The sequence below is a fragment of the Oncorhynchus clarkii genome, chromosome 12 (assembly GCF_045791955.1).
Source record: "Oncorhynchus clarkii lewisi isolate Uvic-CL-2024 chromosome 12, UVic_Ocla_1.0, whole genome shotgun sequence".
In the NCBI taxonomy this organism is placed as follows: Eukaryota; Metazoa; Chordata; class Actinopteri; order Salmoniformes; family Salmonidae; genus Oncorhynchus; species Oncorhynchus clarkii.
In genome coordinates this window covers 35,207,954-35,230,159 of record NC_092158.1, presented here as the reverse complement: position 1 = coordinate 35,230,159, position 22,206 = coordinate 35,207,954, and the positions used below count along the sequence as shown (strand labels likewise).

General features: G+C 40.6%; 1 protein-coding gene across 2 annotated transcripts in view; it reads right to left on the bottom strand.

Annotated features, from left to right (window-relative positions):
- The window catches only part of LOC139423107 (ABR activator of RhoGEF and GTPase), a 213,019-nt gene extending 194,043 nt beyond the window's left edge, over positions 1-18,976 (bottom strand). Inside the window, exon 1 of one of the 2 annotated variants that reach the window (XM_071174759.1) lies at positions 17,868-18,976. In XM_071174759.1, the coding sequence (XP_071030860.1) occupies positions 17,868-18,702 (835 nt within the window). In that variant the 5' untranslated portion in view covers positions 18,703-18,976. The remainder of the gene's footprint in view (positions 1-17,867) is intronic. The other variant, XM_071174758.1, reaches the window with a different exon arrangement.
- Positions 18,977-22,206: the final 3,230 nt, after the last annotated feature.

Genomic DNA, 22,206 nt, shown 5'->3' with positions numbered 1-22,206 from the left:
TTCAGGTTATGTCGATATAGGACTCGTTTTACTGTGGATATAGATACTTTTGTAAATTTTTCCTCCAGCATATTCACAAGGTCCTTTGCACTTTTCACACCAAAGTACGTTAATCTCTAGGAGACAGAACGCTTCTCCTTCCTGAGCGGTATGACGACTGCGTGGTCCCATGGGGTTTATGCTTGCGTACTATTGTTTGTACAGATGAACGTGGTACATTCAGGTGTTTGGAAATTGCTCCCAATGATGAACCAGACTTGTGGAGGTCTACAATTTCTTTCTGAGGTCTTGGCTGCTTCCTTTTGATTTTCCCATCATGTCAAGCGAAGAGGCACTGAGTTTGAAGGTAGGCCTTGAAATACATCCACAGGTACACCTCCAATTGACTCAAATTATGTCAATTAGCCTATCAGAGGCTTCTGAAGCACTGACATAATTTTCTGGAATTTCCAAGCCGTTTAAAGACACAGTCAACTTAGTGTATGTAAACTTCTGATCCCCTGGAATTGTGATACAGTGAAATAATGTCTGTAAACAAGCGTTGGAAAAATTACTTGTGTTATGCACAAAGTAGATGTCCTAACCGACTTGCCAAAACTCTAGTTTGTTAACAAGGAATTTGTGGAGTGTTTGAAAAACGAGTTAATGACTCCAACCTAAGTGTATTTAAACTTCTGACTTCAACTGTATATTGTTTTAAAAAGGCAGTAAATGAGGCTGAATTAACTATTTTGTGGCCAGACAAGGCTCTGCTGCCAGACAAGGCTCCAGGTGTAGCAGTGGTAAGATGTTGGGACAGCTTTATGTAGGCCCTAACAGTTTGTAGGCACTATTTGTCACCGTTATAGTGCAATTAATGTGTTGTTTAGTGTTGTGGCTTTGCCACTTTTTTTTGCCCCACCAAGAATTGTATGCTAAAAAAATAAATAATAATAAAATAGATACTGATTTAATAAAGAAATTTCAGCTTTTAATTTTTTATAATTTGTCAAATTAAAAAACATATCCACTTTTACATTATGGGGTAGTGTGCAGGACAGTGACCAAAAATCTTAATTGAATCCATTTTAAATTCAGGGTGTAACAACAAAATGTGGGGAAAGTCCAAGGGTGTGAATACTTTCTGAAGGCACTGTATATTCTTGCCATGTAACTACTGTGAAAAAAGTCCATGTATTTAAAATGTGTAGAATGAACATGAAAAAAAAAAAATGTAAGAAACATTTTTTATTGTCAGCATCACATGCTGATATGAGCATCAATCATTTGATTGGATTCAAGTGGTTCTCATCCGCCACACCAGTCAGACACAGCTGAGGTTTCCCCTCACAGTCTCAAAGCCAAAACACTAAGGCTAACACTCAGATGGTGCTATTGTGAACTATGGTGGCACTGACCGGTTTACTGACACACTATTCCCTTTTACCTAGTGTTAGTTGCAATCTGCTTTGTATACACTTCAACCAGCTACCCGAATGCTCTGGCAAAGGTTGTGACTCATGAGGCTGAAATGTTGACAAACATACAAGTGTTACTTTGCAAGTGAAGTTTGCGGGAGCTTCTTCTCCTTTATTCAACATTTCCTTAAGTCTTAATGTAATGATATTAAAGGGATCTACGCTGACTTTTATTTAAGTATTTATTTTTACAAATATTTTAGGTAATAAAACTACAAATCTTAATTTTTCTTGACGCACTGGTGCTCCTAAATTGAAATTACAAATCGCACAGCAAAATAGGAGCATATGCGAGCAAAATGGTCTCACTGTAGAGCCCTGTGTAGAACATTTCAACTTTACCTTTCACTTTTATACATAAGTGATGCTGTTCTGACAGTGCTTCTGAGTGCTTCCTCACAGTTGGATAGATCGCAGGTTGCACAGTAACGTAGTTGCACAGTTGAATTCCAATATAAAATGAATTCTCTATGTAGAACCAAAGCTCATAACCATCTCCGTGAGAGTTCTCAGTCATTAAGAGGAAATGAGTTAAGTCATATTTGAGAGCTCTGTGTGTGTGTGTGTGTGTGTGTGTGTGTGTGTGTGTGTGTGTGTGAGTGAGAGAGAGAGGACTGAATGAGCTGCTCTATGAGGGCCTAGTCCACAGAGTAGAGACACACAAGCCAGCTCCCACAAACCACCACAGCAACCCCCCACCACATATCTAGCACCTCACCAGGGTCTCCATGGCAGCCGGAGCAGGCAGCCAATCAGCAACTGCCGTTGTTTCTCTGATTTCAGATCCGTGGGAGGCAGAGAGAAGAAAAGGGGGCCCTGTTGCCCCGCTATTAAAACCCGATAGTCACACAGTGGCTCATTGTACTATGTGCATGTCACAGTGTGTGTGTGGGGGGCATGTATGGGACCGTCTATGTATTAGATTAAATCAGTGACTTGAGAAATCAGTTGGCTGACTGGAAACCACACTTTGTTCTTTAAAAAAGAGGAAGTGTCTGACTGCTTCTGCCATCACACAATATCAAAGCAAAGATATGAAAACCAACTCACCCTAAAAACTGTATAAAATTTCATTTTAAGGCATGGTTATGAAATATGACTTTTACAAGAGAAATTGTCTTTACTCCATACCCCAAGTCTACAAATATGTGGTCTAAACAGTAGCAAAGACAGCTTGGTAGTTAATATTTTAGTAGTTTGATTATGAGCTCCCGAGTGGCGCAGCAGTCTAAGGCACTCCATCTCAGTGCAAGAGGCGTCACTACAGCCCCTGGTTCGTATCCAGGCGGTATCACATCCGGCTGTGATTGGCCCATAGGGCAGCACACAATTGGCCCAGTGTCGTCCGGGTTTGGCCGTCATTGTAAATAAGAATGTGTTCTTAACTTGCCTAGTTAAATAAAGGTTCAAACATTTTGATGGAGTGTTTGGCGGATTCCTGATACGTTCAGTAACTCGGTGACCCCCCCCACCCTTGGGTTCCTGTAACAACTCAGCAATTCATCCCCCTCAGGGAGAAGACCACTCCTCTACCACCCCTGGCACACACACAAAGAGCAGCAAGTCAGATGACACACACACACACACACACACACCAGATATACAGAGTCCCCTATGTATTTATTTGGACAGTGAAGCTTACAATTTAGCTCAAAACTCAGTTTGGATTTGAGATCAAATGTTTCATATGTTTAACCATTTAGAAATGAAAGCACTTTATGTATCTCATCCCCCCATTTCAAGGTGTCATACGTTTTTGGAGAAATTCCCTTGTGTATTAAAGTAGTCAAAAGTTTAGTATTTGGTCCCATATTCCTAGGACACAATGCCCAAATCATTGTGACTAGAAACTTGTTGGATGCATTTGCAGTTTGTTTGGTTGTGTTTCAGATAATGTTGTGCACTATAGAAATCAATGGTAAATAATGTGTGTCAATTTGGAGTCACTTTTATTGTAAATTAGAAAATAATATGTTTCCGAACAGTTCTACATGAAAGTGGATGTTACCATGATTATGGATAATCCTCAATCAATAGTGAACCATGATGAGTGAGAAAGTCAGAGGCATAAATATCATATCCCCCCAAAAATGCTAACTTCCTCTGTTATTGGTAATGGTGGAAGGTTAGCATGTCTTAGGGTATGATCTTTGTGCCTCTAACTTTCACACTGTTGAGATAATAGGAAACCTATTGCAATAATATTAATATCGCTAATAGAATAGACGTGACCATTTACGTTGAGAGTGGGTGGACCGGCGGCCATCTTTACAGTAGTAATTAGATGTTAAAATTGCAATTCAATAAAAATGTAAATGGTGTAGCATTCTAAACAGCAGTGGTCTGAAGGGATAGATCAATTCTATGATTATATTTCTATGATTGAAACGCCACCCACCCTGTATTCAAGAGCATGTTGTGTCTCAACCAATTGAGGGCATAGCACAAAAACCTCAGATGATGTAGAATAGGGTCTAAGCTGCAACATATGCGTATATTAAAAAACAATTTAATTCACAAGTTTAGGTAATTGATGTCAAAAAGGTGCTATACATAAGATTTTTTAAATTGTTATTTCAGAAAATGTCCATAATATACTGCATCTGCAGTAATAGCGGAATTACTGTTTCACAGTATTACTTACATGCCAGTGTTGTGATTGGCTGTGATATCTGCCTATTGATTTCTCCCGCCTGAGCGGCATCTGTTGTCAAAATGGGAAAGTTGTTTTGACTTTGTAGCTGTGTTATCAATGCATTATGTGCCAGTCTAGAATTCAGCCAATGTCAAATTGATGATCTAAGGAAAGAGAACACAGAGCTGAAAGGTACTGTAGACTCTATTCATGGCAAGGTGGAGCCAAGGGAGAACAAACAGCTTAAAGAAACCTTGCTTGATATACAGTGTCGATCAACGTGGGACAATCTAATATTTACAGGAATACCGGAGAATGACAACAGCAGAGTCTGTAAGGACACTGTCTAAGACTATGTCAACTCAATTAAAACTGCCCACTGATGTTGTGCGTAATGTCACTTTCTCCAGAGTCCATAGAATAGGTAAGGCCTCTGGAAATAGGTCACAGGCTATTATTGCATGTTTTGACAAATTTAAGCAAAAGGAAATGACAAAGAGCAGGGGTAGAAAACTCAGAAACACTGATTTTGGAATGAATGGTAACACACCCCCCCCCCCCCCCCCCCCAACTTCAACTATAATGAATACATGCTCTATTGATCTCCACTTGATAAGGAAAGGGCTGCATATGGCTCTACGGTGTCCTCTCTGGATGTAGGTAGCCATTCCTAAAAAAATACATGAGCTTTTTAACTTGGTCAACATAAATAATCATATTTTGGCTTTGACCGAAACGCATTTAGATGCATCTGTAAATGATGGGCAAATAAACATTCATGGATATAGTCTACTGAGAAGAGACAGGAATAGGAATGGTGGGGGTGTAGCACTGTACATTCAGAATCATATACCTTTTAAGAGGGATGACCTTAATGTATGTCAAATAGAGACACTATGGGCTCAAGTACATCTGCCTCACCAGGCAGCCATATTGGTAGGATGTGAATAATGACCACCTAGCTCTAAGGTGTCCTATCTGGATGACTTATGCACTGGGTTTGACCAGACCACAGATAGCAACAGAGATGTTGCGATCTTGCGAGATTTTAATATAAATTGCAAGGATCATAATCATTTGAATAGAACAAAATTGATGAGATTTGTTTCAAAACCACAGTTCTCGGCATATGGATAATGATACTACTAGATCATCAACTAAGATGGGTCATCGTTCAGACATGCATTGATCTGATCTTCTGTAATATACCATTGCAATGCTTAAAAGCCAGATCAATGCCAGTGGGCTGGACAGACCATAATATTGTGACCATAACCATAAACACCAAGGTTCCAAAGAAACTCCCAAGGATTGTGGTCAAGAGAAATATGTAAACATTTAATCATTAACCATTCCAAAATGATTTGGCTGCTGTACCCTGGGAGCTGATTTATCTAGAGGATGATTTAAATCACGCTACAGACTGTTTTATTGATTTGCTCACTGAGGTAATGGACCATCATGCCCCCAGTAAGAAAGAGTACAGTTGGGGCACGTCCATCTCCATGGATTGATGAACTGGGTGAAGCTTTTTCTCAAAGAAATATGTAGAAAGTCTTAGCAGCCAAATCTGAACAAAATTATAAAAAACATTGTGTTTATGCAGTTAAATTAAATCGCAAGGGAAAAAAACATTTTAAAACAATGCTTTCATTGATTGGAAAAATGATTCTAAAAAATAAAAAAAAGTATGGAATACAGTTAAGGGCTTACTTGGTACATCTTTCTCATCATGCCCATCTAGTGTGGAGGTTGGCAGGAGAACAATAACAAAACAAGCTGATAGTGTCAATTTTGCTGATTTTTTTACAAAGATATTTGATTTACTGAGCAATAATGTAAACACACAGTCTTCCTAACAAGCTATTGTCCAAAGGATTGATGATCATATTATGAGCAACAAGACCTGCTCCTTTAGTCTACAAATGGTGTCAGTAGGAAGTGTTAAATCTATTGAAGTCATTCTCCGATGGTAAATCTACAGGTTTTGATCTTATGGATAATTTTTTTACTTCGCTATGCTGTTCCCAGAAATACATATTTAATTGCTCACTGGAAAAGGGGGTGTTGCATGTATGGAAGCATGCTAAACTGTGTCCTATTCCGAAAGACGGCAAAGAACCCATTACTCCTGCCAATAGTCGACCAATTAGTGTACTCCCTTCACTCAGTAAGATATTGGAGAGTATCGTGAGTAGACAAATATGGGAGTACATGGAAAGTAATGATCTGATTACAGCCCAATCAGCATGCTTATCGCAAAAACCATTCCACTACCACTGCATTGGTTGACATGATTGACCAGTGCCTCAATGCTATGGATAATGGCAGGTTTGTGGGGGTACTATTTTTTTATTTTAGTACAGCATTTGATTAATTTTGACAAAATTAATGCATTATGGTTTTAAGTAGGTAGCATTTTTTATTTATTTTTATTTTACCTTTATTTAACCAGGTAGGCAAGTTGAGAACAAGTTCTCATTTACAATTGCGACCTGGCCAAGATAAAGCAAAGCAGTTCGACAGATACAACAACACAGAGTTACACATGGAGTAAAACAAACATACAGTCAATAATAAAGTATAAACAAGTCTATATACAATGTGAGCAAATGAGGTGAGAAGGGAGGTAAAGGCAAAAAAGGCCTTGGTGGCAAGGTAAATACAATATAGCAAGTAAAACACTGGAATGGTAGTTTTGCAATGGAAGAATGTGCAAAGTAGAAATAAAAATAATGGGGTGCAAAGGAGCAAAATAAATAAATAAATTAAATACAGTTGGGAAAGAGGTAGTTGATAGGGCTAAATTATAGGTGGGCTATGTACAGGTGCAGTAATCTGTGAGCTGCTCTGACAGTTGGTGCTTAATAAAGCTAGTGAGGGAGATAAGTGTTTCCAGTTTCAGAGATTTTTGTAGTTCGTTCCAGTCATTGGCAGCAGAGAACTGGAAAGAGAGGCGGCCAAAGAAAGAATTGGTTTTGGGGGTGACTAGAGAGATATACCTGCTGGAGCGTGTGCTACAGGTGGGAGATGCTATGGTGACCAGCGAGCTGAGATAAGGGGGGACTTTACCTAGCAGGGTCTTGTAGATGACATGGAGCCAGTGGGTTTGGCGACGAGTATGAAGCGAGGGCCAGCCAACGAGAGCGTACAGGTCGCAATGGTGGGTAGTATATGGGGCTTTGGTGACAAAACGGATCGCACTGTGATAGACTGCATCCAATTTGTTGAGTAGGGTATTGGAGGCTATTTTGTAAATGACATCGCCAAAGTCGAGGATTGGTAGGATGGTCAGTTTTACAAGGGTATGTTTGGCAGCATGAGTGAAGGATGCTTTGTTGCGAAATAGGAAGCCAATTCTAGATTTAACTTTGGATTGGAGATGTTTGATATGGGTCTGGAAGGAGAGTTTACAGTCTAACCAGACACCTAAGTATTTGTAGTTGTCCACGTATTCTAAGTCAGAGCCGTCCAGAGTAGTGATGTTGGACAGGCGGGTAGGTGCAGGTAGCGATCGGTTGAAGAGCATGCATTTAGTTTTACTTGTATTTAAGAGCAATTGGAGGCCACGGAAGGAGAGTTGTATGGCATTGAAGCTTGCCTGGAGGGTTGTTAACACAGTGTCCAAAGAAGGGCCGGAAGTATACAGAATGGTGTCGTCTGCGTAGAGGTGGATCAGAGACTCACCAGCAGCAAGAGCGACCTCATTGATGTATACAGAGAAGAGAGTCGGTCCAAGAATTGAACCCTGTGGCACCCCCATAGAGACTGCCAGAGGTCCGGACAACAGACCCTCCGATTTGACACACTGAACTCTATCAGAGAAGTAGTTGGTGAACCAGGCGAGGCAATCATTTGAGAAACCAAGGCTGTTGAGTCTGCCGATGAGGATGTGGTGATTGACAGAGTCGAAAGCCTTGGCCAGATCAATGAATACGGCTGCACAGTAATGTTTCTTATCGATGGCGGTTAAGATATCGTTTAGGACCTTGAGCGTGGCTGAGGTGCACCCATGACCAGCTCTGAAACCAGATTGCATAGCAGAGAAGGTATGGTGAGATTCAAAATGGTCGGTAATCTGTTTGTTGACTTGGCTTTCGAAGACCTTAGAAAGGCATGGTAGGATAGATATAGGTCTGTAGCAGTTTGGGTCAAGAGTGTCCCCCCCTTTGAAGAGGGGGATGACCGCAGCTGCTTTCCAATCTTTGGGAATCTCAGACGACACGAAAGAGAGGTTGAACAGGCTAGTAATAGGGGTGGCAACAATTTCGGCAGATAATTTTAGAAAGAAAGGGTCCAGATTGTCTAGCCCGGCTGATTTGTAGGGGTCCAGATTTTGCAGCTCTTTCAGAACATCAGCTGAATGGATTTGGGAGAAGGAGAAATGGGGAAGGCTTGGGCGAGTTGCTGTTGGGGGTGCAGTGCTGTTGACAGGGGTAGGAGTAGCCAGGTGGAAAGCATGGCCAGCAGTAGAAAAATGCTTATTGAAATGTTCAATTATGGTGGATTTATCAGTGGTGACAGTGTTACCTATCTTCAGTGCAGTGGGCAGCTGGGAGGTGTTCTTATTCTCCATGGACTTTACAGTGTCCCAGAACTTTTTTGAGTTAGTGTTGCAAGAAGCAAATTTCTGCTTGAAAAAGCTAGCCTTGGCTTTTCTAACTGCCTGTGTATAATGGTTTCTAGCTTCCCTGAACAGCTGCATATCACGGGGGCTGTTCGATGCTAATGCAGAACGCCATAGGATGTTTTTGTGTTGGTTAAGGGCAGTCAGGTCTGGGGAGAACCAAGGGCTATATCTGTTCCTGGTTCTAAATTTCTTGAATGGGGCATGTTTATTTAAGATGGTTAGGAAGGCATTTTTAAAAAATATCCAGGCATCCTCTACTGACGGGATGAGGTCAATATCCTTCCAGGATACCCCGGCCAGGTCGATTAGAAAGGCCTGCTCGCTGAAGTGTTTCAGGGAGCGTTTTACAGTGATGAGAGGAGGTCGTTTGACCGCTGACCCATTACGGATGCAGGCAATGAGGCAGTGATCGCTGAGATCTTGGTTGAAGACAGCAGAGGTGTATTTAGAGGGGAAGTTGGTTAGGATGATATCTATGAGGGTGCCCGTGTTTAAGGCTTTGGGGAGGTACCTGGTAGGTTCATTGATAATTTGTGTGAGATTGAGGGCATCAAGTTTAGATTGTAGGATGGCTGGGGTGTTAAGCATGTTCCAGTTTAGGTCGCCTAGCAGCACGAGCTCTGAAGATAGATGGGGGGCAATCAGTTCACATATGGTGTCCAGAGCACAGCTGGGGGCAGAGGGTGGTCTATAGCAGGCGGCAACGGTGAGAGACTTGTTTTTAGAGAGGTGGATTTTTAAAAGTAGAAGTTCAAATTGTTTGGGTACAGACCTGGATAGTAGGACAGAACTCTGCAGGCTATCTTTGCAGTAGATTGCAACACCGCCCCCTTTGGCAGTTCTATCTTGTCTGAAAATGTTGTAGTTTGGAATTAAAATGTCTGAATTTTTGGTGGTCTTCCTGAGCCAGGATTCAGACACAGCTAGAACATCCGGGTTGGCAGAGTGTGCTAAAGCATTGAATTGGGTACAGTCATATCTAACTGACAGGAAACAGTTCACCTATATCAATGGTTCATTTTCTTCCCCTCATGCTTTAAACTGTGGAATACCGCAGGGCAGCTGCCTTGGGCCACTTCTTTAATTAATATATACCAATGACCTTAATTATGCCTTATCTGAAACTCAAGTTACGATATTTGCAGATGATACTACAATTTATACAGCAAGACAATTGGTTCAACAGGTACAGTAAGCTTTACACGGAGATTGAGAATATCAGGGAGTGGGTTTGCTGGAACAAACTTGTTTTAAACACCAAGGAAACCAAAGTTATGTTGGTCTATTCCACTAGGAAAAGGCCAACACAGCATGGGATACAATTAAGTATGGGGGGAGGGGGGGAGTACAAATTGAGGAAGTGGCAGAAACCAAACTACTAGGAGTGCAGCTAGACAACTGATTATCATGGTCGTCTCAAATAACTACTCTATGTAAAAAAAAAAATGTAAAAACAGTATGCGTGATCAGAAGGATAGCTAACTATTTACCAGGAAAGATTCTTAAGCAAATAACACAATCATTAATTGAGAGAGGTGAACTACTGTTCTGTTGTCTGAGGAAATGCATCAGCAAGTGAAATTAGGAGGCTACAGACTGCACAGAACAAAGCAGCAAGGATTGTTTTAAGGTGGAGATATGGTTATTCTGTTGTAGTCATGGACAATGCTCTTGGTTGGTCATCAAGAAACAAGATAATAAAAAATAAAAAAAAACATGCTTATTATATTTAATATACACCATTTAAAAACAGTCAAACTCTATTCAGTTGGTAAGAGACAGACATTCAGTAAATACTAGGAATACATTGTCCACCATCTGTGTTATCCAGACAGAAAAGAGAAATGGGAAAAATAACATTTCGATATAGAGCAATAAAGAAATGGAATAATTGAACTGAGCAAACCAGAAACCTTTAAAACCATTTAAATATAATACACAGGAAAGTTGTGCTGGACTATGGTAGATGAAGAATCAAAATATATTTTTAGACTGTATTTATCGGGTCAATATGTTAGTGTATTATGTCTGTAACAGTGTGTTATGTGAAAACGTGTTCGTATTATAAATTGTATTTTAATGTTTAAGGACTCTTGGAAGATTAGTCCAACTGTGGTCTAAAAGAGATCCAAATCAAATCAAAATCTAGTGGAAATCAGGTTGAGTGGCCAATATAGAAATACCTCTCATTTCCTGGTTGCTAAAATTCGACGTTGTTTTCTTACAAACTTAAATTGAGCGAACAAACAATGTAGAGAATCATTGTACCATCTAAATCACTGCGAAATCATTTTCAATAACATAAAAACATCATTTTTACAGTCGTTGGAAGCTGGTGGTTCAAAACCTTGAGTAAAAGGCTCAAGCGCGAGTCTAAGCCATATTATAGGAAATGGGATGTGGGCGAGGGGCGATATTTGTTCTGAATGCAACCAAGTGCTATTGCAATTCATCTAGCTTCCACATTGGGGCACAATTCAGGGAAATTCTAGGTGTAGCACCTTTAAAGGATTCCAAAATGTCCAATTATTATTTATTTTTTTAATGTATCCAAGAAATTGTAAAATAGGTTGTCAACCCTGTTTGTAAGATTTAAATGATATCAAACTAAGCCGTTCATCTTTTCCAGTGATGAAGACATTGATGTCTCATGGTATGGTGGGGTATGCAAAGTTGGTCAACTTTGAGCACTTATCTCGTGAATGTTTTGGCATTCAGGTCAAAAAAGTCCCTTTCTAACCACTCCATACATGTTTGCCCATGGAAGAAAAGTTGTTTTAATCAAAATGGATGCTGTCAAAAAGTGATGGAATTCAAATAGATTTACCCTTTCAAAATCCACATTCTAGCCTTGCTTCTCTACTCATTACAAACTCTTCACTTGAACTCAGCAGTTTAGAGCGTGAGCCTGTACTTATTGTTCACACCTTCGGCACAAGCTATTGTGTGTGTGTGTCATTTCCCCACAAACACACATCCTGCCTGCCTGGCTGCCAAGATGACACGCTGATCACCAAGGTAACACCACAGATAGGCCGTTGAGAACAGGCACTAACAGCCTGAGTTAATAGCCAAACAGCTTGACTTCCATATTTAAGCACATTCTCTAAATGCCTGAAATAAATGGGAAATATCTCATTTTAAGTCAGTCTCCTTACAAAGGGACTAAATGATGACATAAGCCACATAAATTATCCTATGTGGGGAAATGGAGGGTGTATGTTGCTCAGAGGACAGCAGCCTCAGCTCAATGTAGTATAGCCTACTGTACTGAGCTGTCAGGGCCAGACACACACACACACACAGCACATGTAGGCAAAGTACAAAAACATATTCCATAGACAGCTGGCTGTGTTGTCGGCATACCAGCTAAGCAGGACGGGCCTCGACAGGCCCTGCATTTCTGAGAGTAGAGAGACGTGGATAAGGAGATGAACGTGATATAAAATTAATCTCCAGCAACGTGACAAAGATAGGTTTGTTCTCCACTCTTCCAAAGGAACCCTGCTGTTAGAAGTACAGCAGCCACGGTGCGGAGTTCACCCTCGTTCTAATTGCATTAGGTTAACCAAAACAACATGCAATGTCATGGTGTCAAACGTATAGTACACATAAAAGTAGAGATGGGAGTTGGCTGTAGCTTTTGTCATTATTGTTGTTAGTTTGTCATTGCTCATGAAGAATAGAGGAAGTCTAACAGGCAGAGAACTCGAAGCAGATGCAAAACCTCTTCTCGCCACCTTTTGAGGTGAAATATAATCTCAGCCAAGGTGTGCATTACCATGGAAATCATGCATGCATCTTATCAAGATTGGGGCGGCAGGGTAGCCTAGTGGTTAGAGCGTTGGACTAGTAACCGGAAGGTTGCGAGTTCAAACCCCCGAGCTGACAAGGTACAAATCTGTCGTTCTGCCCCTGAACAGGCAGTTAACCCACTGTTCCCAGGCCGTCATTGAAAATAAGAAAATAAGAATTTGTTCTTAACTGACTTGCCTGGTTAAATAAAGGTAAAATTAAAAAAAAAAAAAAAAATCAAAGAGAGTGACTGGAATCCAACTGACCTAATTTTCTCTGAAAAAGACAAGTGACAGGAATGAGCAGAACTCTATGGTCTGATGGCTTGGTCCCAAGTCCCATACCATTCATCTGGAAGTGTTTCCCCTATATTAATTTAGCAGTGGCGCACTGCCTAGACTAGCTTTTAAGATCAGAGTGATCTTCCTCAGATTCTCATCAGATCGTCCGAGAAACGTCCAAGGTAACTAGCTAGCTTGTAATCCTGTAAGTGTAGACAACCATATTCATAGATGTAATAATTGTTAGCTAAAATACAGTAACATTACACTAGATAAATAATTATTTGGGTTAATATAGAATTGGTTGGTGAGGTCATTGAGATCCCTAAAAAAAAAAAAAAAAAAAAAAATCCACAAAATTATATTCACAGTGCAGTTATCACAAAACTACCACTAACAGGGGTGGCAGGTAGCCTAGTGGTTAGAGCGTTGGGCCAGTAACTAAAAGGTGGCGTGATCGAATCCCCGAGCTGACAAGGTAAAAAAATCTGTCGTTCTACCCCTGACCAAGGCAGTTAACCCACTGTTCCAAGGCCATCATTGTAAATAAGATTTTGTTCTTAACTGACTTGCAAATGCCATTTGTGCCACAACGCGCACTACTGAAAACAGGTGCATCTTCCTCATCAATATCAATGTTCATCGTTTACTCCTGTTTCAACAGGGATTCCCTTAATAATGGCAGTTGAGACATACAGTTAACAACATTAGAAAGCTACAATTATTTCATTTTTTAACCAATAGAAACCCACATGTGGAGGAGTTTGTTTTCTTTTGCCCTGTGTTTGATTTGTGAGCTTAGCTTAAAAACTTGGTGGGCAGGCTTTTGTTAAACCCTAGACTAATGAAGAAGCAATTTGCCTTCATCAAAACAATGTTTTTGTTGCATATTTCAGTCTGGAAACTGCCTAGGTTTAGGGGGAGTTATCAATGTAATCTATTCTAAATGGCACACTAGCGGTTCGCAAAAAACTTTAAATAGACGAGACAAATGTATTATTCCAAACCGTGGTTGGAACGCATATTCCCCTACTTTAAATCAACCAGTCCATTTTGAATTTGCGATAAAGATGTTGTGATTTGTCAAGAAATGTATCCCAACAGTTTTTAAAGGCAGTAATTTGTGTAGGCCTAATGGGAGGTGTGCAGAGCGTGCGTGTGTGTGTGTGTGTGTGTGTGTGTGTGTGTGTGTGTGTGTGTGTGTGTGTGTGTGTGTGTGTGTGTGTGTGTGTGTGTGTAGAGGGAATGGTCGGATAAAATCGAGTGAGCGACATGTAATGGAGGGAAAAGAACTGATCACTTGGCTAGGTTTATTTTTTGTTGTGAGTCGCTAATGCACATAACAAATAAAAGAAACCATAGACAAGTTTTAATTCAAGTTGATTCTTTGGGACAAAATTTCACTTGCCCGAAGCCACCTGCACACCTTCATTGCCCCCCATGTAATTTTTGTGATAAAACAAAAAAATAGAATAAAAAAAAAAATGTATATAAAATAAACAGTTTTAACGCTAATCATTTTTTTTCCATTTGTCACTTTCAAAATTGAGACGAAGAGATCAAATTCAGCTTCACTCGATTTTCAGATGAGTTTCAAAGGAAGAGAACACAAGAAAATGTTGATGCATTTTGAAGTATAATGTCCTTTAAAAGAAGTAACCTGAAGTGACCTTCTCAGTCATTCAACAACTTGGTAGCCCACTTAGTTGCCCACTTTAACTCAAAGTCGGGGCTCGTGAAACCTGTTCTCAAAATGACTAACTTACGACAGTTTATTTTGTAACTGTTTCCTGCTCAGCCCTCTCAACAACAGAACTGATTGTCTCAAATCAACATTGAAGGTAAATCTGCATCTGGTTGACTGACAGACCCACAGTGTGTATTGGAATTCATTGTCTATTCACCTTATTCAACCATTTGCTCCTGCAAGTGAATGTTATGTTTGTGAAACACTAAGGACATGCTGATGCTGTCTGTCTGAGAGCCAGACTGGATTGTGCCGCTAGAATTTAGATTGTCATTGCTCTAGCACCTGGTCATTAGAGGGACGAGGAAGCTACACACTCTCTCCATTATCCCTAATGAACCACTCATCCATTTCAAGTCCCTCTCCTAGGGTACTTCCCTCGATACATGTGCATCATATAACTATATACAGGTAAATGCCAAAATAAAAGAAACACCAGCATAAAGTGTCTTAATATGACGAGCCACCAGAACAGCTTCAATGCGCCTTGGCATAGATTCTGCAAGTGTCTGGAACTCTATTGCAGGGATATGACACCATTCTTTTACAAGAAATTCAATAATTTTGTGTTTTGTTGATGGTGGTGGAAAATGCTGTCTCAGGCGCCACTCCAGAACCTCCCATAAGTGTTCAATTGGGTTGACATCTGCTTATTGAGAGAAACACACTTTAAACCCCTCTTTCAAAGTTACTGAGATCTCTTCTTCTGGCCATGGCAAAATAATGGGAAACGTGACCCTAAGCATGATGGGATGTTAATTGCTTAATTAACTTAAGGAACCACATCTGTGTGGAAGCACCTTCTTTCAACTTTGTATCCCTCATTTACTCAAGCGTTTCCTTTATTTTGGCACTAACCTGTAGATACTGCCCCTCTCTAGAAGAACTGCCCCTCCTTACTTTCAGGCTATGCTCAAATCCTACTCCCCAACCCGAGTACTCCGTTCTGCCACCTCAGGTCTCTTGGCCCTCCCACCCCTACGGGAGGGCAGCTCCCACTAAGCCCAGTCCAAGCTCTTCTCGGTCCTGGTACCCCAATGGTGGAACCAGGTTCCCCCTGAAGCTAGGACAGCAGAGTCCTTGCCCATCTTCCAAAAACATCTGAAACTTCAAACAGTATCTTAAATAATTCTCCTCACCACCTTTTAAAAAAAAGTCAAAAGTTTGGACACACCTAAAACATTTAAGGGGTTTTCTTAATTTTTTCTACATTGTATAATAATAGTGAAGACATCAAAACTATGAAATCACACATATGGAATGATGCAGTAACCCTAAGTTTTAAACAAATCAAAATATATGTTATATTTGAGGTTATTCAAAGTAGGCTGCCTTTGCCTTGATGACTGCTTTGCACACTCTTGACATTCTCTCAACCAGCTTCACCTGAAATGTTTTTCCAACAGCCTTGAAGGAGTTCCCACATATGCTGAGCAGTTATTGGTTGCTTTTCCTTCACTCTGCAGTCTAAATCATCCCAAACCATCTCAATTGGGTTGAGGTTGGGTGATTGTGGAGGCTAGGTCATCTGATGCAGCACTCCATCACTCTCCTTCTTCAAATAGCCCTTACACAGCCTGGAGGTGTGTTGGGTCATTGTCCTGTTATAAAACAAATGATAGTCGCACGAAGCGCAAACCAAGATGAGATGGCGTATCGCCGCAGAATGCTGTGGTAGCCATGTTGGTTAAGTGTGCCTTGAATTCTAAATAAATCACTGACAGCGTCACCAGCAATGCACCACCACACCTCCTCCATGCTTCACAGTGGGAACCACACATGCGGAGATCATCCATCCACCTGTGTAACCTTTATTTAACTAGGCAAGTCAGTTAAAAACAAATTCTTATTTAAAATGAAGGCCTACCGAGAAACAATGGGTTAACTGCCTTGTTCAGGAGCAGAATGACAGACTTTTACCTTGTCAGCTCATGGATTTGATCCAGCAACCTTTCGGTTACTGTCCCAACGCTCTAACCACGAGGCTACTTGCCGCCCCTTACAAGGACACGGCAGTTTGAACCAAAAATCGCAAATTTGGACTCAAAGCAAGTCTCTTCTTATTAATTAGTAGTGGTTTCTTTGCAGCAATTTGACCATGAAGGCCTGATTCACTCAATCTCCTCTGAACAGTTGATGTGTGTTACTTGAACTATGTGAAGCATTTATTTGGGCTGCAATCTGAGGCTGGTAACTCTAATGAACTTATCCTCTGCAGCAGAGGCAACTCTGGATCTTCCTTTCCTGGGGCGGTCCTCATGAGAGCCAGTTTTATCATAGCGCTTGAAGAAACGTTCAAAGTTCTTCAAATTTTCCAGATTGACTGACCTTCATGTCTTAAAGTAATGATGGACTGTTGTTTCTCTTTGCTTATTTGAGCTGTTCTTGACATATGACTTGGTCTTTTACAAAATAGGGCCATCTTCTGTATTCCACCCCTACTTTGTCACGATACAACTGATTGGCTCAAACACATTAAGGAAAGAAACTCCACAAATCAATTTTAACAAGGCACACCTGTTAATTGAAATGCATTCCAGGTGACTACCTCATGAAGCTGGTTGAGAGAATGCCAATTGTGTGCAAAGCGGTCATCAAGGAAAATAGTTGCTACTTTGAAGAATGTCAAATATAAAATATATTTTGATTTGTTTAACACTTTTTTGGTTACTACATGATTCCATGTGTTATTTCATAGTTTTGTGAAAAAAATAAAAACGGGTGGTGAAATTGCACTTCACCCACCTTCTAGCTTTGACTCTATGGACAACATTATTGAGGAAAAATGTACTTTATATGCCTGTGATGTGGTTGTCCCGCCTAGCTATCTTAAGATGAACGCACTAACTAAGTCGCTCTGGATAAGAGCTTCTGCTAAATGACTAAAATGTAAAATGATTAAAATGTTAAGTTGATCTTTTCCTTGATGTCATTTAGTCATGTGTGAACTGCCATGTCAAACATTCCTTGTGACTGACAAAACCAGAACAAAGTATTGCCTAATAAAGCCCAACAACCTGAGTAAATATTGACAAACTCCTTCAAGGATGCAATGTGGTTTTACCTGCTATTGTGGAATCTGGTGCAAAGGTTAACACTTTCCAACAATCTTTACTCAAACTTCACAGCCACAACCTCGTTCACTTATAATGCACTGTCATACAGTGCAGGCCATAGGCTAGTTATAGAGATGGTGCAACACCAGTCATTCTCTCATGATTGTTTTATCAGTGCCATTGCCATAAAACTTTGACTCCACAAATAGCACCTTCCAGTGCTGTGTAAACCTCAACTGATGTGACCAAGCAAATAAATATATTACCTGAAGAGGAGTCTTCATGGTCGGAACTCAAGTAGCCTTCACTGCGTCTGTCTGGAGTGCTGCACCCGGAACCACCGGTAAGGGATGCAATGAAGGGCGCAGGTATGCAGGAAGGAGACTGCCTCCCATCATCACTGGAGTCGAAATCTCTACTCTGGCGGAATGGGCACAGGGTGTCCGGGTAGGGTTTCGACCTCTGGCTGTCTCTGGTGGTCGTTTTGGTGTTCACCAGGTTGCTCTTGACGAAATTCTCATTGAGCTCAGCATCCTCGTATTCATGGTCACTAGCCTCCCTGCTGTTGCTATCAGTACCGGAATTCAGTTTCCCTATTATGCGGCCGATGCAGTTTCCATCAGCTTGAGAGAGCCCTGATGAGATCGTAGTCCCTTGTTTCTGGAAGCTTGGCTTTCGCGGGGGCGCGGGGGGGATAAGTTTACCTGTCCTACTACTGATCCTGGTCGGCGGCTCTGGTTTGCTGCCTAGTTTCATGCTTGCACTACCAGTACCAGGCAATTTCATACTTTCGCCGTCTACTTTTTCATTATCCCATTTCCTTTCTGTCTTTGATAATATAGGTTCAACATTCAAGTTTTCGTCTTTAGTGTCTTCCCATCTTTCCATGTCAGAACTTTTCTTCTGTCTAGCGATGGTGGTCTGTAGGTATATCACCTTGAATTTCTCCTCAGACAGCGCCTGCTGCAGCGTTTTGAGATTCGCTTTACGTGTTTCTAGCTCTGTCTCAACATCTTCCACCGAGATTAAATCCATTTTAGGTGCCTCCACGTCAGGAAATTCCCTTTTCCAATGTTTTTCGAATTCCTCTTGCTCCCACATATTGTCTCCTGCGAAGATCGGCGATTCCGTGTAATTGCCCCTTGAGGAAATTGTTCCCTTTACAAACAGTATTGATTCTGTCGCAAATGGAACCTTTTATCGGCTAAAATTCCCACAAACTCATTCCATACTTGCCACTCCGTTGTACATTAACACACACACTTGTTAAATCTCCAACGCAATCGCTTGATCAGTTTGGTATATCCAAATAAAAAGTTTCGAGTTCCGGTAGATAGTTGGTGACGTAAACCAATTAAATGCGACAGTCGTATGGCGCGTTCAAATCAACTGGAAACTGGTAAATCTCCGACCGCCGACTTCAGTGCGTTCTGGGAACACGGAAAGAAACGAGTTCCGAGTGGGAGAAATCATTTTGAACGGTCATCCTACTCGGGAACTCGGCTTCTTTCTTGACCTCCGAATATTCTACTTGAAGTTCACTGACGTCAAGATTTGACCTCGTTTTTTTCAGAGTTGCCATGTCTTGAAAGCACCAAAAGTGATGATGGAGCATTCTTTTTTAGATGGAATGTAGCAGATTTTTACTTGTGACCTTTCCTGCATTAGAAAAAAATGCCTTTGAACATTCAATCATAACTGACCTGTTCTCACAATAGGAAAACACCTGTTGATGTAAATGTACAATATTACATAATTATATTATTTTAGAATAGGACCTATGACTTGTCAGATTGTATTTTATCAGTAGCCTAAACCAAGACATTCATAAATCATTTCCTGGTCCGTCTGCTTCAGGCCGGTGTTGTGTTCGAGACCACCTGAAGCGAGACCGATTGAACACGAAGACTGGAGACATTTGAATCGGAGTCAAGACCAAGACCGGAGGGGGGGGGGGGGGGGGGGGGGAGTTAGATGAGTCAAGACCGAGACCGGGAGGTGGTCAAGGGAACCGAGACCGAGTCAAGACCGAGACCAGAAAAATGTTAGTTCAATTCAAGAGTTCAAGATGTCCAGTATTTCTGTGTTCGTATTCTTTAGATATTCAGAAGGTTGAAAAAATGCATGCTGAGGGCAAATAAAGCCACTTCAAATGATTACTAACCCAAAGACAATGGGGGACAATGAAGGCCTTCTACACCTTCAGAGAAGGGCCAAGGATTTATTAAATAAAAATAAATCATTCTAATTATATTATTATTTTCAATTATGTTCTGATTCAATCTCTTCAGTTTTTCTTAGAAAGTAAAGGGTTAACACTGAAGTTAAAAAATATATCCAATCAGGATTTCTTTGGTCTTCTCTGGGGAGATAAATCTAGCTAGCTAACTCAGCCATTGGCTCGGCCATCAGAAGCTAGATAGAAGGCATCTGCCATTCAACTCTATTAGGGCAACATTTGGGAGTGACATTTTGACTTGGGTAGGACCGTTTTTACAAAAAAACGTTTGGAAATTTCTGCCTTCTCAAAGGCCAACAGGTCACTGTGTAATAGCGAGCAGTAGTTTTCCCACGGTCTAGCTAGCTATCTTTGGTTGTAGGCTAGTTTGCAGCAGCTGCAGCTGGTGTTAACAAAGAGGATGTTGTTGCTAATTTGTTAGCTTCTCCCTTTTCGATAATAACTTTCAAAAAGAAGTAACCGTTTACTGCAGTGGGCTAGATCAGGGTCACAGATAGGGATTTTTTGCAGTCTTAAACAAATCTACTTAAACAAATGTATACACCTCACACATAGTTATGAAGAGTGGGAGACTGTTTGACATAATTGTTTGACATAGAAACACATTGGATTTTCGTTGTTAATTATGATTTTTTTATTTTATATAAATTGTGAAATTATGAAAAATATGAATAACATTCCACCCAAGAGGCCAAAGAGGGTACTTTTGGTCATTGACCATTGCAGGAAAGGGTTGTTTCAAATCATCATATGGTGAGTGGAACTTTGTTTTTTGTAATAATAATTGTAATAATTTTTTGGTTTTTGCTCAATCTGATTGGGTGGGCCTGGCAGGGCCTTGCTCCCTAGTGGGTGCGCCTGTGTCCACCCAGGCCCACTCATGCCTTCGCCCCTGACGCAAACAGCACGTGACCTCTGAATAGCACATCACAAATATTCTACTAACCAAGACTTCGGGACAATCTTTTTCAATACCTTTTTTGCATACCCATTGTCAGTGGTGTAAAGTACTTATGTAAAGATACTTTAAAGGATTACTTAAGTCGTTTTTTGGGGTATCTGTACTTTACTATTTATATTTTTGACTACTTTTACTTCTCTACATTCCTAAAGAAAATGATGTACTATTTACTGCATACATTTCCCTGACACCTTTCTACTAAGGTATCTTGACTTTTACTCAAGTATGACAATTGGGGGCGTTTCCACCACTGCCCATTATTGCCATAGATAGCGTTTACTGGTAGATATCATAAATTGAAATGTCTTTCCTACCTACCTGCTCCACACCAAAACCAGTTGAGAGCTACATGCTCTTGCTGCCTGCAGATGATACTCTGCTGAAACTAGACTATGTGAGGCGCGCATGTGAATATCTTTCACATGCTTTGCGTATATCTGCATTTATAAACTGGGTGGTTCGAGCCTTGAATACGGATTGGCTGACAGCCGTGGTATATCAGACCGTATACCACGGGTATGACAAAACATTTATTTTTACTGCTCTAATTACATTAGTAACCAGTTTATAATAGCAATAAGGCACCTCGGGGTTTGTGGTGTATGGCCAATATACCATTGCTAAGGGCTGTGCGTAAGAATAGCCCTTAGCTGTGGTATATTGGTCATATACCACACCCCCTAGTGCCTTATTGCTTAAATAGCCTCCACTACACCACTGGCCCTTTGTGTTTTACAGTAAGTGCACTCTCCTACACAAGCGCGCTGGTATTTCCGTTGCTGTCCTTTCAGCATCAATAACCTATCACACACTGAAGGCCTAGGTCCAATAGGTTTGCTACTGTGCAAACATGTCTATACTAGACAAAGACTGTTTGGGTATTAATGTTTCAACAAAGGAGTGTATATATTTGGCCTGGCGAAGCGGTTTTATACGCCAATTGAATGGAAGCTGATAATTATGAGTTTTTTACAGTGGTGGGAAAAAATACCCAATTTTCGCACTAGAAAGTTACTCAAGTAAAAGTGAAAGTCAGCCAGTAAAATACTACTTGAGTAAAAGTCTAAATGAATTTGGTTTTACATATACTTAAGTATTAACAGTAAAAATATAAATCATTTCAAATGTATTAAGCAAAGCAAATGGCAACATTTTCTTGTTTAAAACATTTACTGATAGCCAGGGGCACACTCCCAACACATTATTTACAAAATATGCATTTGGGTTTAGTGAGTCAACCAGACCAGAGGCAGTAGGGATGCCCACGTGTTCTCTTGATAAGGGCTGAATTTGTCAATTTCCTGCCCTGCTAAGCATTCAAAATGTAATGAGTACTTTTGTTTGTCAGGGAAAATGAATGGAGTAAAAAGTACAATATTTTGTTTTGGAATGTAGTGAAGTAGAA